Here is an 18,368-nt window from a genome sequence, read left to right as displayed (position 1 = left end):
CTGAGCTCAGTGCTGACTGCAGACACTCATAAAACCTGTTGTACTTACTCTACACTCTTTCCTATCAGGGATTGAGATTTGATCATTCACTTGTATTCTCTCCCTGTTGGAGCAGGCTCATTGGGCTGAGTGTTGGGCTGTAGGGTCCTCATAGAGGCTGCCCTATCTTCTGCCTGAGCTCAGGGCTGATTACAAACACTCGTAAAACCTCCTATACTTACACTACACTCTTACCTATCATGGATTTAGATTTGATCATTCACTTGTATTCTCTCCCTGTCGTAGCAGGCTCGCTGGGCTGTAGGGTCCTCATAGAGGCTGCCCTATCTTCTGCCTGAGCTCAGGGCTGATTGCAAACACTCATAAAACCTGTTGTACTTACTCTACACTCTTTCCTATCAGGGATTGAGATTTGATCATTCACTTGTATTCTCTCCCTGTCGGAGCAGGCTGGTTGGGCTGAGTGTTGGGCTGTAGGGTCCTCATAGAGGCTGCCCTATCTCCTGCCTGAGCTCAGGGCTGATTGCAAACACTCATAAAACCTTTCTGTACTTACTCTACACTCTTACCTATCAGGGATTGAGATGTGAGCATTCACTTGTATTCTCTCCCTGTCGGAGCAGCCTCGCTGGGCTGTAGGGTCCTCATAGAGGCTGTCCTATCTCCTGCCTGAGCTCAGGGCTGATTGCAAACACTCATAAATCCTGTTGTACTTACTCTACACTCTTTCCTATCAGGGATTCAGATTTGATCATTCACTTGTATTCTCTCCCTGTCGGAGCAGGCTCGCTGGGCTGTAGGGTCCTCATAGAGGCTGCCCTATCTTCTGCCTGAACTCAGGGCTGATTTCAAACACTCATAAAACCAGTTGTACTTATACTACACTCTTACCTATCAGGGATTGAGATTTTATCATTCACTTGTATTCTCTCCCTGTCAGAGCAGGCTCGTTGGGCTGAGTGTTGGGCTGTAGGGTCCTCATAGAGGCTGTCCTATCTCCTGCCTGAGCTCAGGGCTGATTGCAAACACTCATAAAACCTTTCTGTACTTACTATACACTCTTACCTATCAGGGATTGAGATTTGATCATTCACTTGTATTCTCTCCCTGTCGGAGCAGGCTGGTTGGACTGAGTGTTGGGCTGTAGGGTCCTCATATAGGCTGTCCTATCTCCTGTCTGAGCTCAAGGCTGATTTCAAACACTCATAAAACCAGTTGTACTTATACTACACTCTTACCTATCAGGGATTGAGATTTTATCATTCACTTGTATTCTCTCCCTGTCAGAGCAGGCTCGTTGGGCTGAGTGTTGGGCTGTAGGGTCCTCATAGAAGCTGCCCTATCTCCTGCCTGAGCTCAGGGCTGATTGCAAACACTCATAAAACCTTTCTGTACTTACTATACACTCTTACCTATCAGGGATTGAGATTTGATCATTCACTTGTATTCTCTTCCTGTCAGCCATATGTTATACGATGTTCTTTCCTTTAAAGATTGCTCAATTATCCAATCAACACAGTCAGTGTTGCTGGGGGAATCACTCCTTTAATTTCATATATCGGGGTCTACGTGTGAAAGATTTGCTGCTATATGCGTGTTTTAAGTATTCTCACAGGCACCAAGAACGTGCTGTATTGTCTGTAATATGATTCTGCTATGGTCAACAGCTCTAGCTAGTGGCCATAATGCGGTATTTTCCTGAAATAACCCCAAAAATAAATAAATAAAAATACCCCATTTTGGCCACTAGATGGAGCTAACAATCCTAGGAGGGAATTACAAACAGTGTGGGAAACCTTCATGGTGCCCATGCGAATGATCTGGCAACAGGGTCACTTTATGAGGCGATTGGCAATTCAAAATAATGCCATGCATGTGGACGCCACAGGATGTATGCAGTGACAGGTGCAAAAGACTTCACACCTATCTCATTGTCCTTCAAATGCCCGTCCCTCCCCCGCCGCCCCTTAAAGTGTATCTGTAACAGAGCCATCTTCCCAGCAGCAATTTAGAGATAAATTTGCGTGATTGTTATCTTTCGCAGCAAGCGTAACACGCATTCACGCCGCACCTGCATTATATTTTTATTTTGCTGTCGCCGCGTTGTCACTCGGCATCCCCCCGGACATGTTCGGCGTACAATGAGAGCAGCTGTTGAGGGTCTTTTGTTTTGTCTTGCAGACATAGGGGGAGATGAGGAGGAGTCTGACACCCTCACAGTGGTCGCTAATGAGTTTTCCGAAGACTGCGAACAGTCGGACGCGGCCTGCGCCAGGAATTATCCGCATGCCAACAGGTAATTGGGCCAGATGTAGTCACCCGCCACTTCCTAATTATGTATATAATAATCAATCCGTAGAGCTTTTGTGTGACAATTTCAACGTGCAGCAAGCGCAAAAGTGAAAAAACAACGCTCACGTGATCATAGATGTCCTGATATAGCAGAGAAATATTCATACATTTCCATCTCAGCGTGCAGAGAAATATCCCAAAAGTGTCCTAATATAATAATATAAACTACATAAATCTCTTATAGTCAATAATGTCCAGGGGCGTAGATAAGGAGGGGGATAGGGGGGTCCAAATCTCCCCCCCCCCAGAGTTTCCCTGCATATCCCCAGCACAGCAACCAGTGTTGACAGCCGCACTGGGCACCCGCTGGGCAAAAGTAAGGGGGGGAGCTTACTTCTGACTCCTAGACTCTATGTGTTACCCACTCCTGACCCTGGACTCTGTCCATTACACACTCCTGAACCCTGTACTTTGTACATTACACACTCCTGTACTCTGTACATTACACACTCCTGATCCCTGTACTTTGTACATTACACACTCCTGACCCCTGTACTCTGTACATTACACACTGCTGATCCCTGTACTCTGTACATTACACACTCCTGAACCCTGTACTCTGTACATTACACACTCCTGACCCCTGTACTCTGTACATTACACACTCCTGACCCCTGTACTCCTTACATTACACACTCCTGACCCCTTTACTCTGTACATTACACACTCCTGACCCCTGTACTCTGTACATTACACACTCCTGACCCCTGTACTCCATACATTACACACTCCTGACCCCTGTACTCTGTACATTACACACTCCTGACCCCTGTACTCTGTACATTACACACTCCTGAACCCTGTACTTTGTACATTACACACTCCTGACCCCTGTACTCTGTACAATACACACTCCTGACCTCTGTACTCTGTACATTACACACTCCTGACCCCTGTACTCTGTACATTACACACTCCTGACCTCTGTACTCTGTACATTACACACTCCTGACCCCTGTGCTCTGTACATTACACCTCCTGATCCCTGTATTCTGTACATTACACACTCCCGACCATGTACTCTGTAAATTACACACACCTGACCCCTGTACTACATACATTACACACTCCTGATCCCTGTACTCTATACAATTCACACTCCTGATCCCTGTACTCTGTACGCTACCCACTCCTGACCCCACCACTATGTATATTACCCACTCCTGACCCCAGCACTATGTATGTTACCCACTCCTGACCTCAGCACTATGTATGTTACCCACTCCTGACCCCAGCACTATGTATGCTACCCACTCCTGACCCCAGCACTATGCATGTTACCCACTCCTGACCCCAGCACTATGCATGTTACCCACTCTGGACCCCAGCACTATGTATGTTACCCACTTCTGACCCCTGCACTATGTATATTACCCACTCCTGTCCACAGCACTATTTATGTTACCGCCTTCTAACCCCTGAACTTTGTGTGCTACCCACCCCTGACCTCTGCACTATGTGTGCCACCCAGTCTTGACCCCTGCATTATATATGTTACCCACTCTTGACCCCTGCACTCTGTGTGTTACCCACTCCTGACCCCTGTACTCTGTATGTTACACTCCTGAACCCTGTGCTCTGTACGTTACACACTTGTGACCCCTGTACTGTGTATGGTACACACTCCTGAACCCTGTGCTCTGTACATTACACGCTCCTGATCCCTGTACTCTGTACATTACACACTCCTGATCCCTGTACTCTGTACGCTACTCCTCCTGACCCCGCCATTATATATGTTACCCACTCCTGACCCCAGCACTATGTATGTTACCCACTCCTGACCCCAGCACTATGTATGTTACCCACTCCTGACACCCCAGCACTATGTATGTTACCCACTCCTGACCCCAGCAATATGTATGTTACCCACTCCTGACCACAGCACTATGTATGTTACCCACTCCTGACCCCTGCACTCTTTGTGCTACCCACCCCTGACCTCTGCACTATGTGTGCTACCCTCCCCTGACCTCGGCACTATGTGTGTCACCCAGTCTTGACCCCTGCACTATATATGTTACCCACTCCTGACCCCTGCACTCTGTGCGTTACCCACTCCTGACCCCTGTACTTTGTATGATACACTCCTGATCCCTGTACTGTACTGTGTATGTTACCTACTCCTAACCCCTGCACTCTGTGTGTTACCCACTCCTGACCTCTGCATGTTACACTCCTTAACCCTGTGCTCTGTACGTTACACAGTCCTGACCCCTGTACTGTGTATGGTACACACTCCTGAACCCTGTGCTCTGTACGTTACACACTCCTGACCCCTGCATTATGTCCGTTACACACTCCTGATCCCTGAACTCTGTATGTTACTCACTCCTGACCTCTACTACTTGCATGCAGCCTGATTTTTTTTTTTACTCTGGTTCCTAAAGGCTGAAGCAGAAATTTTCTTTGGCCCTCAAAGTGCCCCAAACACAGCAGAGGGGCAGTCCCATTTCCTGACGTATTTCTGTACTTCTATTACCTTCATACATTCCTCCACCTATGCACTCATCCTTCTTGTAATAAGGTGACAACCCTGTTCATTGTGCTTTTTAAATCGGTGTCATGGTGGGAACGGGTTATGACCATTCCTGTCTCCTTTTTAGCAATCTGAATAACACCTACCTGCAGCCTGAGCCCGTCTACCAGAACTGCACAATGAAGAACACCAACAAAAGTAAGTGTACTGTAGTGTGATCTGTGGATGGAGGTCTATCCTTTCTCATTGGCTGGAAGAACATCCACACATAATGTGAAGCTGGTAACATTTGCGATCATCTGACATGGTCTTGTTGCTTCTGGCTGTGTTGTCTTGATGAGGACTCTTCTCACTGACCACCAATGTAAGGAGCATTTTTCTCACTGGCCACCAATGTAAGGGACATTCTTCCCACTGACCACCAATGTAAGGGACATTCTTCCCACTGACCACCAATGTAAGGGACATTCTTCCCATTGATCACCAATGTAAGGAGCATTCTTCTCATTGACCACCAATGTAAGGAAAATTCTTCCCATTGACCGCCAATGTAAGGGACATTCTCTTCACTGACCACCAAGGTAAGGAGCATTCTTCCCACTGATCACCAATGAAAGGAACATTCTTCCCACTGACCACCAATGTAAGGAAAATTCTTCCCATTGACCACCAATGTAAGGGACATTCTCTTCACTGACCACCAATGTAAAGAGCATTCTTCCCAGTGGCCACCAACGTAAGGAGCATTCCTCTCACTGGCCACCAATGTAAGGAGCATTCTTCCAACTGACCACCAATGTAAGGGACATTCTTCCCACTGACCACCAATATAAGGTGCATTCTTCCCACTAACCACTAATGTAAGGGACATTCTTTTCACTGACCACCAGTGTAAGGAACACTTATCCCACTGACCACCAATGTAAGGAGCATTCTTCTCGTTGACCACCAATGTAAGGAGCAATTTCCCCACTGACCACCAATGTAAGGAACATTCTTCCCACTGATCACCAATATAAGGAATATTCTTCTCACTGACCACCAATGTAAGGAGCATTCTTCCCACTGACCACTAATGTAAGGGACATTCTTTTCACTGACCACCAGTGTAAGGAACACTTATCCCACTGACCACCAATGTAAGGAGCATTCCTCTCGTTGACCACCAATGTAAGGAGCAATCTTCCCACTGACCACCAATGTAAGGAACATTCTTCCCATTGACCACCAATGTAAGGGACATTCTTCCCATTGACCACCAATGCAAGGAACATTCTTCCCATTGACCACCAATGTAAGGAACATTCTTCCCATTGACCACCAATGTAAGGAGCATTCTTCCCATTGACCACCAATGTAAGGAACATTCTTCCCACTGACCACCAATGTAAGGAACATTCTTCCCATTGACCACCAATGTAAGGGACATTCTTCCCATTGACCACCAATGTAAGGAACATTCTTCCCATTGACCACCAATGTAAGGAACATTCTTCCCATTGACCACCAATGTAAGGAACATTCTTCCCATTGACCACCAATGTAAGGGACATTCTTACCACTGACCACCAAAGTATATGTGGCAATTTTTTAAAGTGTTCCCCCTTTGTTTCAGGTGTACATGATTACGAAACTCTCAAGCTGAAGACTTTAGAAATGAATAGGTAAGAGAACACCTATCACACTTCAGTAATACATGCTAATTAAAGGGAATCAGTCTCTTTTGCCCATTCAGGTTAAACCTTTTTCATAACAGGCATAGTGAGGAAATCCTCTCTTTTTAGGGTAACTTCCTGTTGTGTCTCTAGAACAGTGAGTTAAGAGAAATCTTCCAAGTGGGGACACATATCTAACAAACACAATTTTGAATTCTTTGACCATTAGTGTGGCATCCTTACATAATTGAACAATAAAACAATGGTTGTGCTTTCATAATAAGATCCTGCCAGTGCTGCCACCAACACTTCAGTCTGACCATATTTGAGATAATTTAATACTTAAGCCTGGATTAAGGGGGTCTCACCCCCGAAACACGTTGGCTTACATAGCCTGCTGATATCTAACAAATACAGTTTTGGATTCCTTGACCATTAGTGTGGGATCCTTACATAGTTGAACAATTAAAACAATGGTTGTGCTTTCATAATAAGATCCTGCCAGTGCTGCCACCAGCACTTCAGTCTGACCATATTTGAGGTTACATAATACTTAAGCACTGATTAAGGGGGTCTCAACCCCTGAAACATGTTGGTTTGTATAGTCTGCTGATAGCTAACTAATTCCATTTTGGGTTCTTTGTCCACTAGTGTGGCGCCCTTGGTAGAATAACAACCTGGTAGAGGTTCTAACTCTTTCCTACACTAACTAAATGCTAAAAAAAAAAAAATTTGACTGGAGTTCCACTGAGATATTAATTAATGACATATAAAATATTATTTTTTTCAGGAGGGTGAGTGAGCCCCCTGGCTGCCTTCACATACCCAGGGTGGATGGTCAGGAACCCTCCAGAATATCAAGATTTCAATCCCGGATGTGTCACATTATGTGATGTTATGGACACCATACGACACAATGAACAATAGCGCCACCATGCCACCAAAAGCATCGGCTGCAGTTCTATACGGAGGAATGGAGAACGGCCTCGGGGACTAACCAGTCTTGCTCATCTGATGACCCTTCACCTGGGACACCTCACACTCTTTTCTTATGCAATTATTTCATTTATTGCGGTGTGACATTGCAGACATGATTCTGATAGGAGGACATAGTAGCAGCTCATCCAATCACAGTTCGGTTATAGAGCCGGTGCCAGAAACTGAATATTCCTAATACATATATTACTAATACAGATGGATATTTACATTATCATTATTATAATTATATAATACTATATAATAATACTGTGTATGTATATATATGTGTGTCTATATATGTATGTACATATATGTGTGTCTATATATGTATGTATATATATATATATATATATATATATATATATATATATATATATATGTGTGTGTCTATATATGTATGTATATATATGTGTGTCTATATATGTATGTACATATATATGTGTCTATATATATATATATATATATATATAAATAAATATATATATATTTATTTTATAAATGTATAAAAATATATATATATATATATATATATATATATAAACATATATATATATATATAAACATATATATATATATATATATATATATATATATATACACATATAAATAGAAAAAAAATAAAAATATATATATATATATATATATACACACACTGTATACACACACACACACACACACACATATATATATAAAATATATATTTATTTATCACATATATATATATATATATATGAAAAGGAAAAAAATATATAAATATACATATAAAATAAAAAATAAATATATATATGTATATATATATATGTGTGTGTATGTATATACAGTGTATATGTATATATATATATATATATATATATATATATATATATATTTATTTATTTATTTTTTCGTTTTATATGTGTATATATATATGTATATATATATATATATATATATATATATATATATATATATATATATATATTTATATATATATGTGTGTGTATGTATATACAGTGTGCATGTATATATATATATATATATATATATATATATAAAATAAAAAAATATATATGTGTGTGTGTGTGTATATATATATACAGTGTATATCTCTCTCTATATATATATATATATATATATATAGATATATATATATATATATATATATATACAAAATATATAAATATATATATATATTATTATTATATATTAATATTATTATATGCTTGTAACCTGACTCCTCTGCTTGAGAGTCGGGTGTCATGTTGACTGCCACTATGATGCTTGACCTCACATCCTCTCTGCGGGAAGCAGTGGTCTCTCTGCTGAGGTCCCAAACACACTCCCCTGTTTGAGTCAGACCTTTGCAATCAGCAAAGCTCATGCTTCCTGATGATTGGAGAACTTTAACTCTGACTCAGCAAGGGGAAGTGTCGCACCTCTGCAGAGAGACTGCTGCTTCCATACAGAGAGAAGGCATGCTGGCAGGGGACAGGCTTATCTGTATATGCTGTGGCTGCTTTCTAAAAAAAAAAAAAAAAAAAACCTGTAGTACCTTGCGCACCACATATACCTTAAATATGCGCTGGCTTAGGTCATTGTACCCCAAGCCATATGAATGGAGAGCGAAATGCAGTTTTTTTTAAGGGGGAAATGATTGGCTATACAGGTATGTATCCCAGCTCCACCCCCTGACACATGACTCATCTCTGCTGACACCCACCCCCGCAGAGCACTGGCAGGTTTCACACCATTCTTTTTATTCTTTATCTCCCTTCTCATTTCTACATCCAGTACAGACCCTGATCCAAAATTCCTGTTAGTCTGCAAGGCATTATGGGAGTTTAATTTAAGTGGAGTTGCACCTTTGTACGGCCACTAGGCTAAAGTTTTGGCAATTCCAAGTCTAATGCAAGTATCTAAGACATTGTAAATATGTTATTTGTATATATGGTTTTTAAGGGGAAAAAAAGTAAAAATAAAGGCTACAAATATTTATGAGATTTCAAGTCAATTTGTATAGCACTGTTTTTTTTTAAACAAAGAATCTTAATAAAGGGCCTGCTCCACCCAATAACTCAATCGATCATATAAATCCCATTGCCTACATGGTGGTCACAAATGTCTGACACAGATCAGCCCCTGCTGCAGCCTCTCAGCTTGTGACTCGCTTCAAAATTACAGTGTACAGTCTGAGTGATCACTGGGGGGAGAAGAGAGTGGGGAAATGCTACCTCCTGCCTGTAAATGATTAACGATGACATCTGGAGGGGGCAGTTCTATAAATATACAACATAGTGTATAGTGTATGGAGTCAGATCCTTGTAATATACAACATAGACCTGACCCCTGCACTCTATATGCTATGTTGTGTATTACCTAGACCTGACCCCTGCAATATATATACCATGTTGGGTATTACATAGACCTGACCCCTGCACTCTATATGCTATGTTGTATATTACATAGACCTGACCCCTGCACTCTATATACTATGTTGTGTATTACCTAGACCTGACCCCTGCAATTTATATACTATGTTGTGTATTACATAGACCTGACCCCTGCACTCTATATGCAATGTAAAACACAGCATAGTATATAAAGTGCAGCAGTCAGATCCTTGTAATACACAACATAACATATAGAGTGCAGGGGTCAGGTATATGTAATACACAACATAGTGTATAGAGTGCAGGGGTCAGGTCTATGTAATACACAGCATAGTATATAGAGTGCAGGGGTCAGGTTATGTAATATACAGCATAGTGTATAGAGTGCAGGGGTCAGGTCTATGTAATATACAGCATAGTGTATAGAGTGCAGGGGTCAGGTCTATGTAATACACAGCATAGTATATAGAGTGCAGGGGTCAGGTCTATGTAATATACAGCATAGTGTATAGAGTGCAGGGGTCAGGTCTATGTAATATAAAGCATTGTGTACAGAGTGCAGGGGTCAGGTCTATGTAATATACAGCATAGTATATAGAGTATTAGGGTCAGGCCTATGTAATACACAACATAGCATATAGAGTTCAGGGGTCAGGTCTATGTAATACACAGCATAGCATATAGAGTGCAGGGGTCAGGTATATGTAATACACAACATAGTGAATAGAGTGCAGGGGTCAGGTCTATGTAATATACAGCATAGTGTATAGAGTGCAGGGGTCAGGTCTATGTAATACACAACATAGTGTATAGAGTGCAGGGGTCAGGTCTATGTAATACACAACATAGTGTAAAGAGTACAGGGGTCAGGTCTATGTAATACACAACATAGTGTATAGAGTGCAGGGGTCAGGTCTATGTGATGTACAGCATAGCATATAGAGTGCAGGGGTCAGGTCTATGTAATATACATCATAGCATATAGAGTGCAGGGGTCAGGTGTATGTATTGTACAGCATAGTGTATAGAGTGCAGGGGTCAGGTCTATGTAATGTACAGCATAGCATATAGAGTGCAGGGGCCAGGTCTATGTAATACACAACATAGCTTTTAGAGTGCAGGGGTCAGGTCTATGTAATATACAGCATAGTATATAGAGTGCAGGGGGCAGGTCTATGTAATGTACAGCATAGTGTATTGAGTGCAGGGGTCAGGTCTATGTAATGTACAGCATAGTGTATAGAGTGCAGGGGGTCAGATCTATGTAATATACAGCATAGTGTATAGAGTGCAGAAGGTCAGTTCTATATAATATACAATAAAGTGTGTAGAGTGTAGGGGTAAGTTTTATGTAATATACAACATAGCATATAGAGTGTAGGGCTCAGGTGTACTATATATAACATATTTCATAACACAAACAAAGTAGCAGTCAAGACAATGCAATGTACAGCATAGTGTACAGAGTGCAGCAGGTCAGCGATTGTAAAGAAAAGAGCTGAGGTCAACAGTGGGGAGGGGGATCATAAGGATCATAAGGAGGGAGCACCAGAAATGTAATCCATAAACCTCTGTTACTCTCTGCCCCCCCCCCCCCTTATCAGAACAATGTATACACATAATTATATGGATGCCAGCTGCGGTCCCCGTCCCTCTCAAGTCCCAGGCTATCATGCGGAAAGGCTCTTGGCCATTTTGTTCTCCCGGACGAGGGACGGCGGTCCTGGCTAATTGGCCTAGTTAGAAAATGAGTGCGATTTTCCGAGCTGCAGAACATAATGATTTGTAAAACAAGTGCAGAGCATCCCCGCTACTAATATGGGCCCCGAAATGAAAGACGGATACTTAGTGGAGAGGCAATTTCCTCTGGAGTGGCCTTGCTATGCGCTATTATTGTTGATTGCGGGTTTTTATTCCAATCAGGGGGATGCTGCAATGTTCTCCATATTTATAGACGGGAGGAAAATCGCCAGATGGAATCCAACACGAGGGGGGGGTTCGAAGTTTTGTCTCTGGAGGATTAAAGTGCACCTGTCACCTATACAGTGGGGAAGATTCGTTACAATTGGACCAATCGTGTTTAATTTTTCTGCCTCCTTCATGCAACAGCTTGCAGTCTCTGACCATCTCCTGTAATATGTCTGCAGTCTCTGACCATCTCCTGTAGTATGTCTGCAGTCTCTGACCATCTCCTGTAGTATGTCTGCAGCCTTTAACAATCTCCGACTCCCATTTTGTGTCTGTAGTTTCTGACCATCTCCTGTAGAATGTCTGCAGTCTCTAGCAATCTCCCATATTATGTCTACAGTCTCTAACAATCTCCTGTAGTATGTCTGCGGTCTCTGACCATCTCCTGTAGTATGTCTGCGGTCTCTGACCATCTCCTGTAGTATGTCTGCGGTCTCTGACCATCTCCTGTTCAGTCTCTGACCATCTCTGTAGTATGTCTGCAGTCTCTGGCCATCTCCTGTAGTATGTCTGCTGTCTCTGACCATCTCCTGTAGTAGGTCTGCAGTCTCTGGCCCCGTACACTCGTACCGATTGTCGGCCGCAAATATTCGGCCGCCGACCGATCGGCCGATTGTAGGCTTGTTAGTATGAAGCTTCCGACAGCGCATTTTCGGCCGAACAGAATCTGTCGTGCAAGCATTAAAAGTTTTGTAGGCCAACACCAGAACGGCCGATTGTTCGCCAGTCAGTACAGAATTCGGCCGACAGACAGCAGATTTGCAAGACTGGGCATGCTCAGAAAAGAAAAAACACACGGAAAGTGAACCATCACATGACATCACTTCTGCAGTCGGCTGTTGTTGGCCGACAAAATTCGTGTGCAGTCTTTTGCAGTTTTCAACAGACACGACAGCCCTGGACAAAAGACGGCCGATCGTTCAGCCGACGATCGGTACGTGTGTACGGGGCTTCCGACCATCTCCTGTTTTATGTCTGCAGTCTCTGAAAACTTTTTCGCTTTCCATACACTCATAATAATAATGCAAACCACTCTCTGTGATTTGTGAACATAGAAGAGATATATTATTTGGTCCTTGTCAAGTTTATATTACTGTCTGGTCCTTCTGCGTTCGGTGACAACTGCACCCGCTTGTTTGGGTGTCACAAAGACAGGAAGTTAGTGAAAATCTCCTCAGTGGGGTTACAAACAGGATTAAAAATGGCAGAAATGTAAAAGCCAACCTCAGATAAAACATAAAATGGGGAAGGATTAGTACCTCAGTTTTTGCTGAAGAGAATCGCCCTCACTTCCAAAACTGTATAATATTATTATTTTGACGTTTTATGTTTGTTATTATAATTTGAAATCAGAATCTTATTAACAGAGATTATTATTATTACACAGGATTTATATAGCGGCAGCGCTTTACAACATGAGGGAAGACAATACAATTCGATCACAATTAGAGGGCCTCGCTCCTCAGAGCTTACAATCTAGACCTAAACGGAGTTGAAAAAAATTTGGAGGACCCTTTAACAGCAATAAAAAAAATGGCGGCGGGTCTTGGTGCTGCAAACTATGCGGTGCAATAGGAAAAGTCACAATTATGTATTGACTAGAATATTATAATGTTATTATGAGTTCAGTCACTTCCTGTATTTTGCAGCAATAATACATATTTTATTATTTCTATATTAAATGTATTTTTTTTTTTAATCATATTTCTATCAACATAACTAAAATTTGACAACAGTTGCCCATGACGATCAGATTTTTTTTTTTTTTTATCCCGCCTTATTTTGCGCATGCGCGAGGACGTTCCCTCCTCAGCCTGGCGTAGTTGGTCAAGCCCGCAGTGCGCAATCACGGAAGTGCCGTTCAGAGTCGAGGGGCGTGGTTAGAAGAGGGAAAAGACTGATGCACGGGGTCCGCGCGCTGCTCGGTCTGGGCCTGCTGGTGGGCGGTGCTCGGCTGGCAGCGAGAGCCCAGACGTGCCTGCGCACGGCTGTAGACGGGAGCGCGCAGTGCAGAAAGTACCGAGCCGGGGGAGCGATGGAGGTGGGGGGGCCCAAGTTCCTCAGGTGAGGGAGGGGAGAGGAGAGGGTCAGCCTGCAGTGCATTCTGGGTAATGGGTTGGGGCTCAGGTGAGGGGGTCTGTGCGGTGCATTGTGGGAAGAGATGGAAATTGGGAGGGGGGCTATTTATTTGGGGGGAGTTGCAGTGCATTATGGGGGAATAATAGTGGTGAGGGGTCTGTAATATTTGAATGCAGTATGGAGCATAAATTAGGGGGGGGTCTGCATTATGGGGGAATTAACCACTTTAATACCAGGCTTTTTCTGGCACTTTATATTTTTACCCCCCCCCCCCCAGGCCAATTCTGACACCTCTACTACATGTAAAAAATCTTTTTTTTTTTTTTTTTTTTTTACTAGAAATTTACTTTCACCGTCGCACGGTAAATGCGCAGCAATTTTTAAAATGCGTTTTTTGTTTTTTTTTGGGGAAAAAAAAAAATTCAATAATTAACCACTTTACCACCGGAGGATTTTCCTGCTTTACGTCCAGGTCACTTTTTGCGATTCGGCGCTGCGCGACTTTAACTGACAATTGCGCGGTCATGCAACGCCGTACCCAAACGATATTGACGTCCTTTTTTTCCCACAAACAGAGCTTTCTTTTGGTGGTATTTGATCACCTGTGCTCTTTTCTTTTTTTGCGATATTAATACAAAAAAGCGACAATTTTGAAAAAAATAACAATATTTTTCTACTTTGACAGTTAAAAAATATCCAATATAGTAAATTTTTGTCATATATTTAGGCCAAAATGTATTTAGCTACATGTCTTTGACAAAAAAATTCTCAATGAGCGTATTTTTAACCGCTTTAAGACCGGAAGATTTTACCCCATTCCTGACCAGGCCATATTTTGCGATTCGGCACTGCGTTATTTTAACGGACAATTGCGACGCTGTAACCAAATTAAATTGATGTCCCTTCTTTCCCCACAAACAGAGCTTTCTTTTGGTGGTATTTGATCACCTGTGCGATTTTTAATTTTTGCGCTATAAACAAAAAAAGAGCGACAATTTTGAAAAAATAGCAATATTTTTCACATTTTTTTTATATGAAACCCCCCCCCCCCCCCAAAAAATGTAAAATCAAAATTTTTTAACATTTTAGGCAAATTTGTTTTCTGCTACATATGTTTGGTTAAAAAAAAAATACAATAAGCGTATTTTGATTGGTTTGCGCAAAAGTTATTGCGTTTACTAACTAAGGGAAAGATTTCTGTCATTTTTATTGTTTTTTTTTTAACGAGTAATGGCGGCGATCTGCGATTTTTTTTTTTTTTTTTTTTTTTTGCGGGACTGCGACATTGCGGCTGACAGATCAGACCCCTAACTGACATTTTTTGACACTTTTGGGGGGACCAGTGACATTACTGCAGTAATCAGTGCTATATATATGCACTGTTACTGTAAAAATGACACTGGCAGGGAAGGGGTTAATTTTATTGGAGAGGGAGGGGTTAATGTATGCCTGGTGCTTACTAACGTGTGTGGGGGGAGGTGACTGAGTGACACAGGGACAGATCGCATGTTCAGCTATGCTGAGCCCTGCAATCTGACCCTGCCTGTCACTTAGGAGATCCGCCCGCTTGTGTTTACACAAGCGGGCGGATCTCCACACTCGATTCCCCGACGATCGGGGAAGAGCGGCGGCGATCGCCGCCGCTCCTCCCCTGGCCCAACTCCCGCTGTGACTGAATACAGCGGGAGCGAGCCTTCGGCGGCGCGAGCGCCACCCACAAGGGGAGGAGTCCAGCGACGTAGACCTACCGATGGACAATAACGAGCCACTTTGCCGCAGTACCAGCTCAGTGTGAGCGGTCGGCAAGTGGTTAACGGACAACGCTGCATATCTCCTTGACCATTGGGTTATGCCGCCCCCTACAGGAGTAGGACTGTCGGTAGGAAATAGAGTACAGATAGGAGTAGAAATGTCAGTAGGAAGTCCTGCACTTCGCCCGCACTTCGCCCGTAATGACCAATCAGTTTCTTCCCTCTGTGACCCCGCCCCTAGTATGGGATTAATGAGGCTCTTAACCATTTACCGCAAATCGCCGTAGCTCTACGTCGGCTGCAATAAGTGGCTGTAGCGGGGTGATGGGTGCAGCTAGAGGCATCATCCTGGTACCATTATTTTAGAGCCGGCGGTCGGCTTTCTAGCGGTAATGACCGATGCGGTTTGGGAGCTACTCGATCGTTACCCCAGCGAGCGGGAGGGGACACCCCTGGTGCCTCCCATCCCACCGGGAGACCCGAGCACCCAGCCCTTGCGTCCGATGGCTGGATGGAGTCCTAATCAAAGCGAGATGCGGCTTTGATCAGGTCTCCGATGACGTAACACGGAGGCGGCGTCCATGACGTCAAATCCATGTTACTCGGTTGCTAAAGGCGCCAAATTTGAAAAGTGAATGTATTCAAAAATGCAGTTTTCAGGGTTTTGAATACATGGAAGTGCAGTGGAGGGGTTTGGGGTCTTTTAGACCCCCAATCCCTCCATAAAGAGTACCTGTCACTGCCTATTGCTGTCACATTCCCCCCCCCCCTCTCCCCCCTAATCCCCCCCATAAAGAGTGCCTATTACTGTCACATTCCCCCCCCCCCTCTCCCCCCTAATCCCCCCCATAAAGAGTACCTGTCACTGCCTATTACTGTCACATTTCCCCCCCCCTCCCCCCCCAATCCCTCCATAAAGAGTACCTGTCACTGCCTATTACTGTCACATCCCCCCCCCCCCCCAATCCCTCCATAAAGAGTACCTGTCACTGCCTATTACTGTCACATCCCCCCCCCCCTCCAATCCCCCCTAATCCCCCCCATAAAGAGTACCTGTCGCTGCCTATTGCTGTCACATTCCCCCCCCCCCCCAATCCCTCCATAAAGAGTACCTGTCACTGCCTATTGCTGTCACATTCCCCCCCCCCCCCCCAATCCCTCCATAAAGAGTACCTGTCACTGCCTATTGCTGTCACATTCCCCCCCCCCCCCTCTCCCCCCTAATCCCCCCCATAAAGAGTGCCTATTACTGTCACATTCCCCCCCCCCTCTCCCCCCTAATCCCCCCCATAAAGAGTACCTGTCACTGCCTATTACTGTCACATTTCCCCCCCCCTCCCCCCCCAATCCCTCCATAAAGAGTACCTGTCACTGCCTATTACTGTCACATCCCCCCCCCCCCCCAATCCCTCCATAAAGAGTACCTGTCACTGCCTATTACTGTCACATCCCCCCCCCTCCAATCCCCCCTAATCCCCCCCATAAAGAGTACCTGTCGCTGCCTATTGCTGTCACATTCCCCCCCCCCCCCAATCCCTCCATAAAGAGTACCTGTCACTGCCTATTGCTGTCACATTCCCCCCCCCCCCCCCAATCCCTCCATAAAGAGTACCTGTCACTGCCTATTGCTGTCACATTCCCCCCCTCCCCTCCCCAATCCCTCCATAAAGAGTGCCTATTACTGTCACATTCCCCCCCCCCTCTCCCCCCTAATCCTCCCCATAAAGAGTACCTGTCACTGCCTATTACTGTCACATCCCCCCCCTAATCCCCCCCATAAAGAGTACCTGTCACTGCCTATTACTGTCACATTCCCCCCCCCCCCCAATCCCTCCATAAAGAGTACCTGTCACTGCCTATTACTGTCACATCCCCCCCCCCCCATCCCCCCTAATCCCCCCCATAAAGAGTACCTGTCACTGCCTATTGCTGTCACATTCCCCCCCTCCCCTCCCCAATCCCCCCATAATGAGTACCGGTCACTGCCTATTACTGTCATATTCCCCCCCCCCTCTCCCCCCTAATCCCCCCCATAAAGAGTACCGGTCACTGCCTATTACTGTCATATTCCCCCCCCCCTCTCCCCCCTAATCCCCCCCATAAAGAGTACCGGTCACTGCCTATTACTGTCACATTTCCCCCCCCTCCCCCCCCAATCCCTCCATAAAGAGTACCTGTCACTGCCTATTACTGTCACATTTCCCCCCCCTCCCCCCCCAATCCCCCCATAAAGAGTACCGGTCACTGCCTATTACTGTCATATTCCCCCCCCCCCTCTCCCCCCTAATCCCCCCCCATAAAGAGTACCTGTCACTGCCTATTACTGTCATATTCCCCCCCCTCTCCCCCCTAATCCCCCCCATAAAGAGTACCTGTCACTGCCTATTACTGTCACATCCCCCCCCTAATCCCCCCCATAAAGAGTACCTGTCACTGCCTATTACTGTCACATTTCCCCCCCTCCCCCCCCAATCCCTCCATAAAGAGTACCTGTCAATGCCTATTACTGTCACATTCCCCCCCCCCCCCAATCCCTCCATAAAGAGTACCTGTCACTGCCTATTACTGTCACATCCCCCCCCCCCAATCCCTCCATAAAGAGTACCTGTCACTGCCTATTACTGTCACATTTCCCCCCCCCCTCTCCCCCCTAATCCCCCCCATAAAGAGTACCTGTCACTGCCTATTACTGTCACATTCCCCCCCCTCTCCCCCCTAATCCCCCCCCATAAAGAGT

General features: G+C 44.4%; 2 protein-coding genes across 2 annotated transcripts in view; both read left to right on the top strand.

The window, feature by feature from the left end:
- Positions 1-7,651, top strand: part of TTC24 (tetratricopeptide repeat domain 24) — a 65,009-nt gene extending 57,358 nt beyond the window's left edge. The window contains exons 9-12 of the mRNA XM_082275252.1: positions 2,182-2,296; positions 4,959-5,029; positions 6,447-6,495; positions 7,277-7,651. Of these exons, the coding sequence (XP_082131378.1) occupies positions 2,182-2,296; positions 4,959-5,029; positions 6,447-6,495; positions 7,277-7,379 (338 nt within the window). The 3' untranslated portion in view covers positions 7,380-7,651. The remainder of the gene's footprint in view (positions 1-2,181; positions 2,297-4,958; positions 5,030-6,446; positions 6,496-7,276) is intronic.
- A 6,049-nt stretch (positions 7,652-13,700) lies between these two features.
- The window catches only part of NAXE (NAD(P)HX epimerase), a 14,105-nt gene continuing 9,437 nt past the window's right edge, over positions 13,701-18,368 (top strand). The window contains exon 1 of the mRNA XM_082242886.1: positions 13,701-13,865. Within this exon, the coding sequence (XP_082099012.1) occupies positions 13,702-13,865 (164 nt within the window). The 5' untranslated portion in view covers position 13,701. The remainder of the gene's footprint in view (positions 13,866-18,368) is intronic.

This window comes from Pelophylax lessonae (genome assembly GCF_965119305.1).
Source record: "Pelophylax lessonae genome assembly, chromosome: 13".
In the NCBI taxonomy this organism is placed as follows: domain Eukaryota; kingdom Metazoa; phylum Chordata; class Amphibia; order Anura; family Ranidae; genus Pelophylax; species Pelophylax lessonae.
Note: the sequence above shows the minus strand (reverse complement) of the source record. Positions and strands in the feature narration are given on the sequence as shown.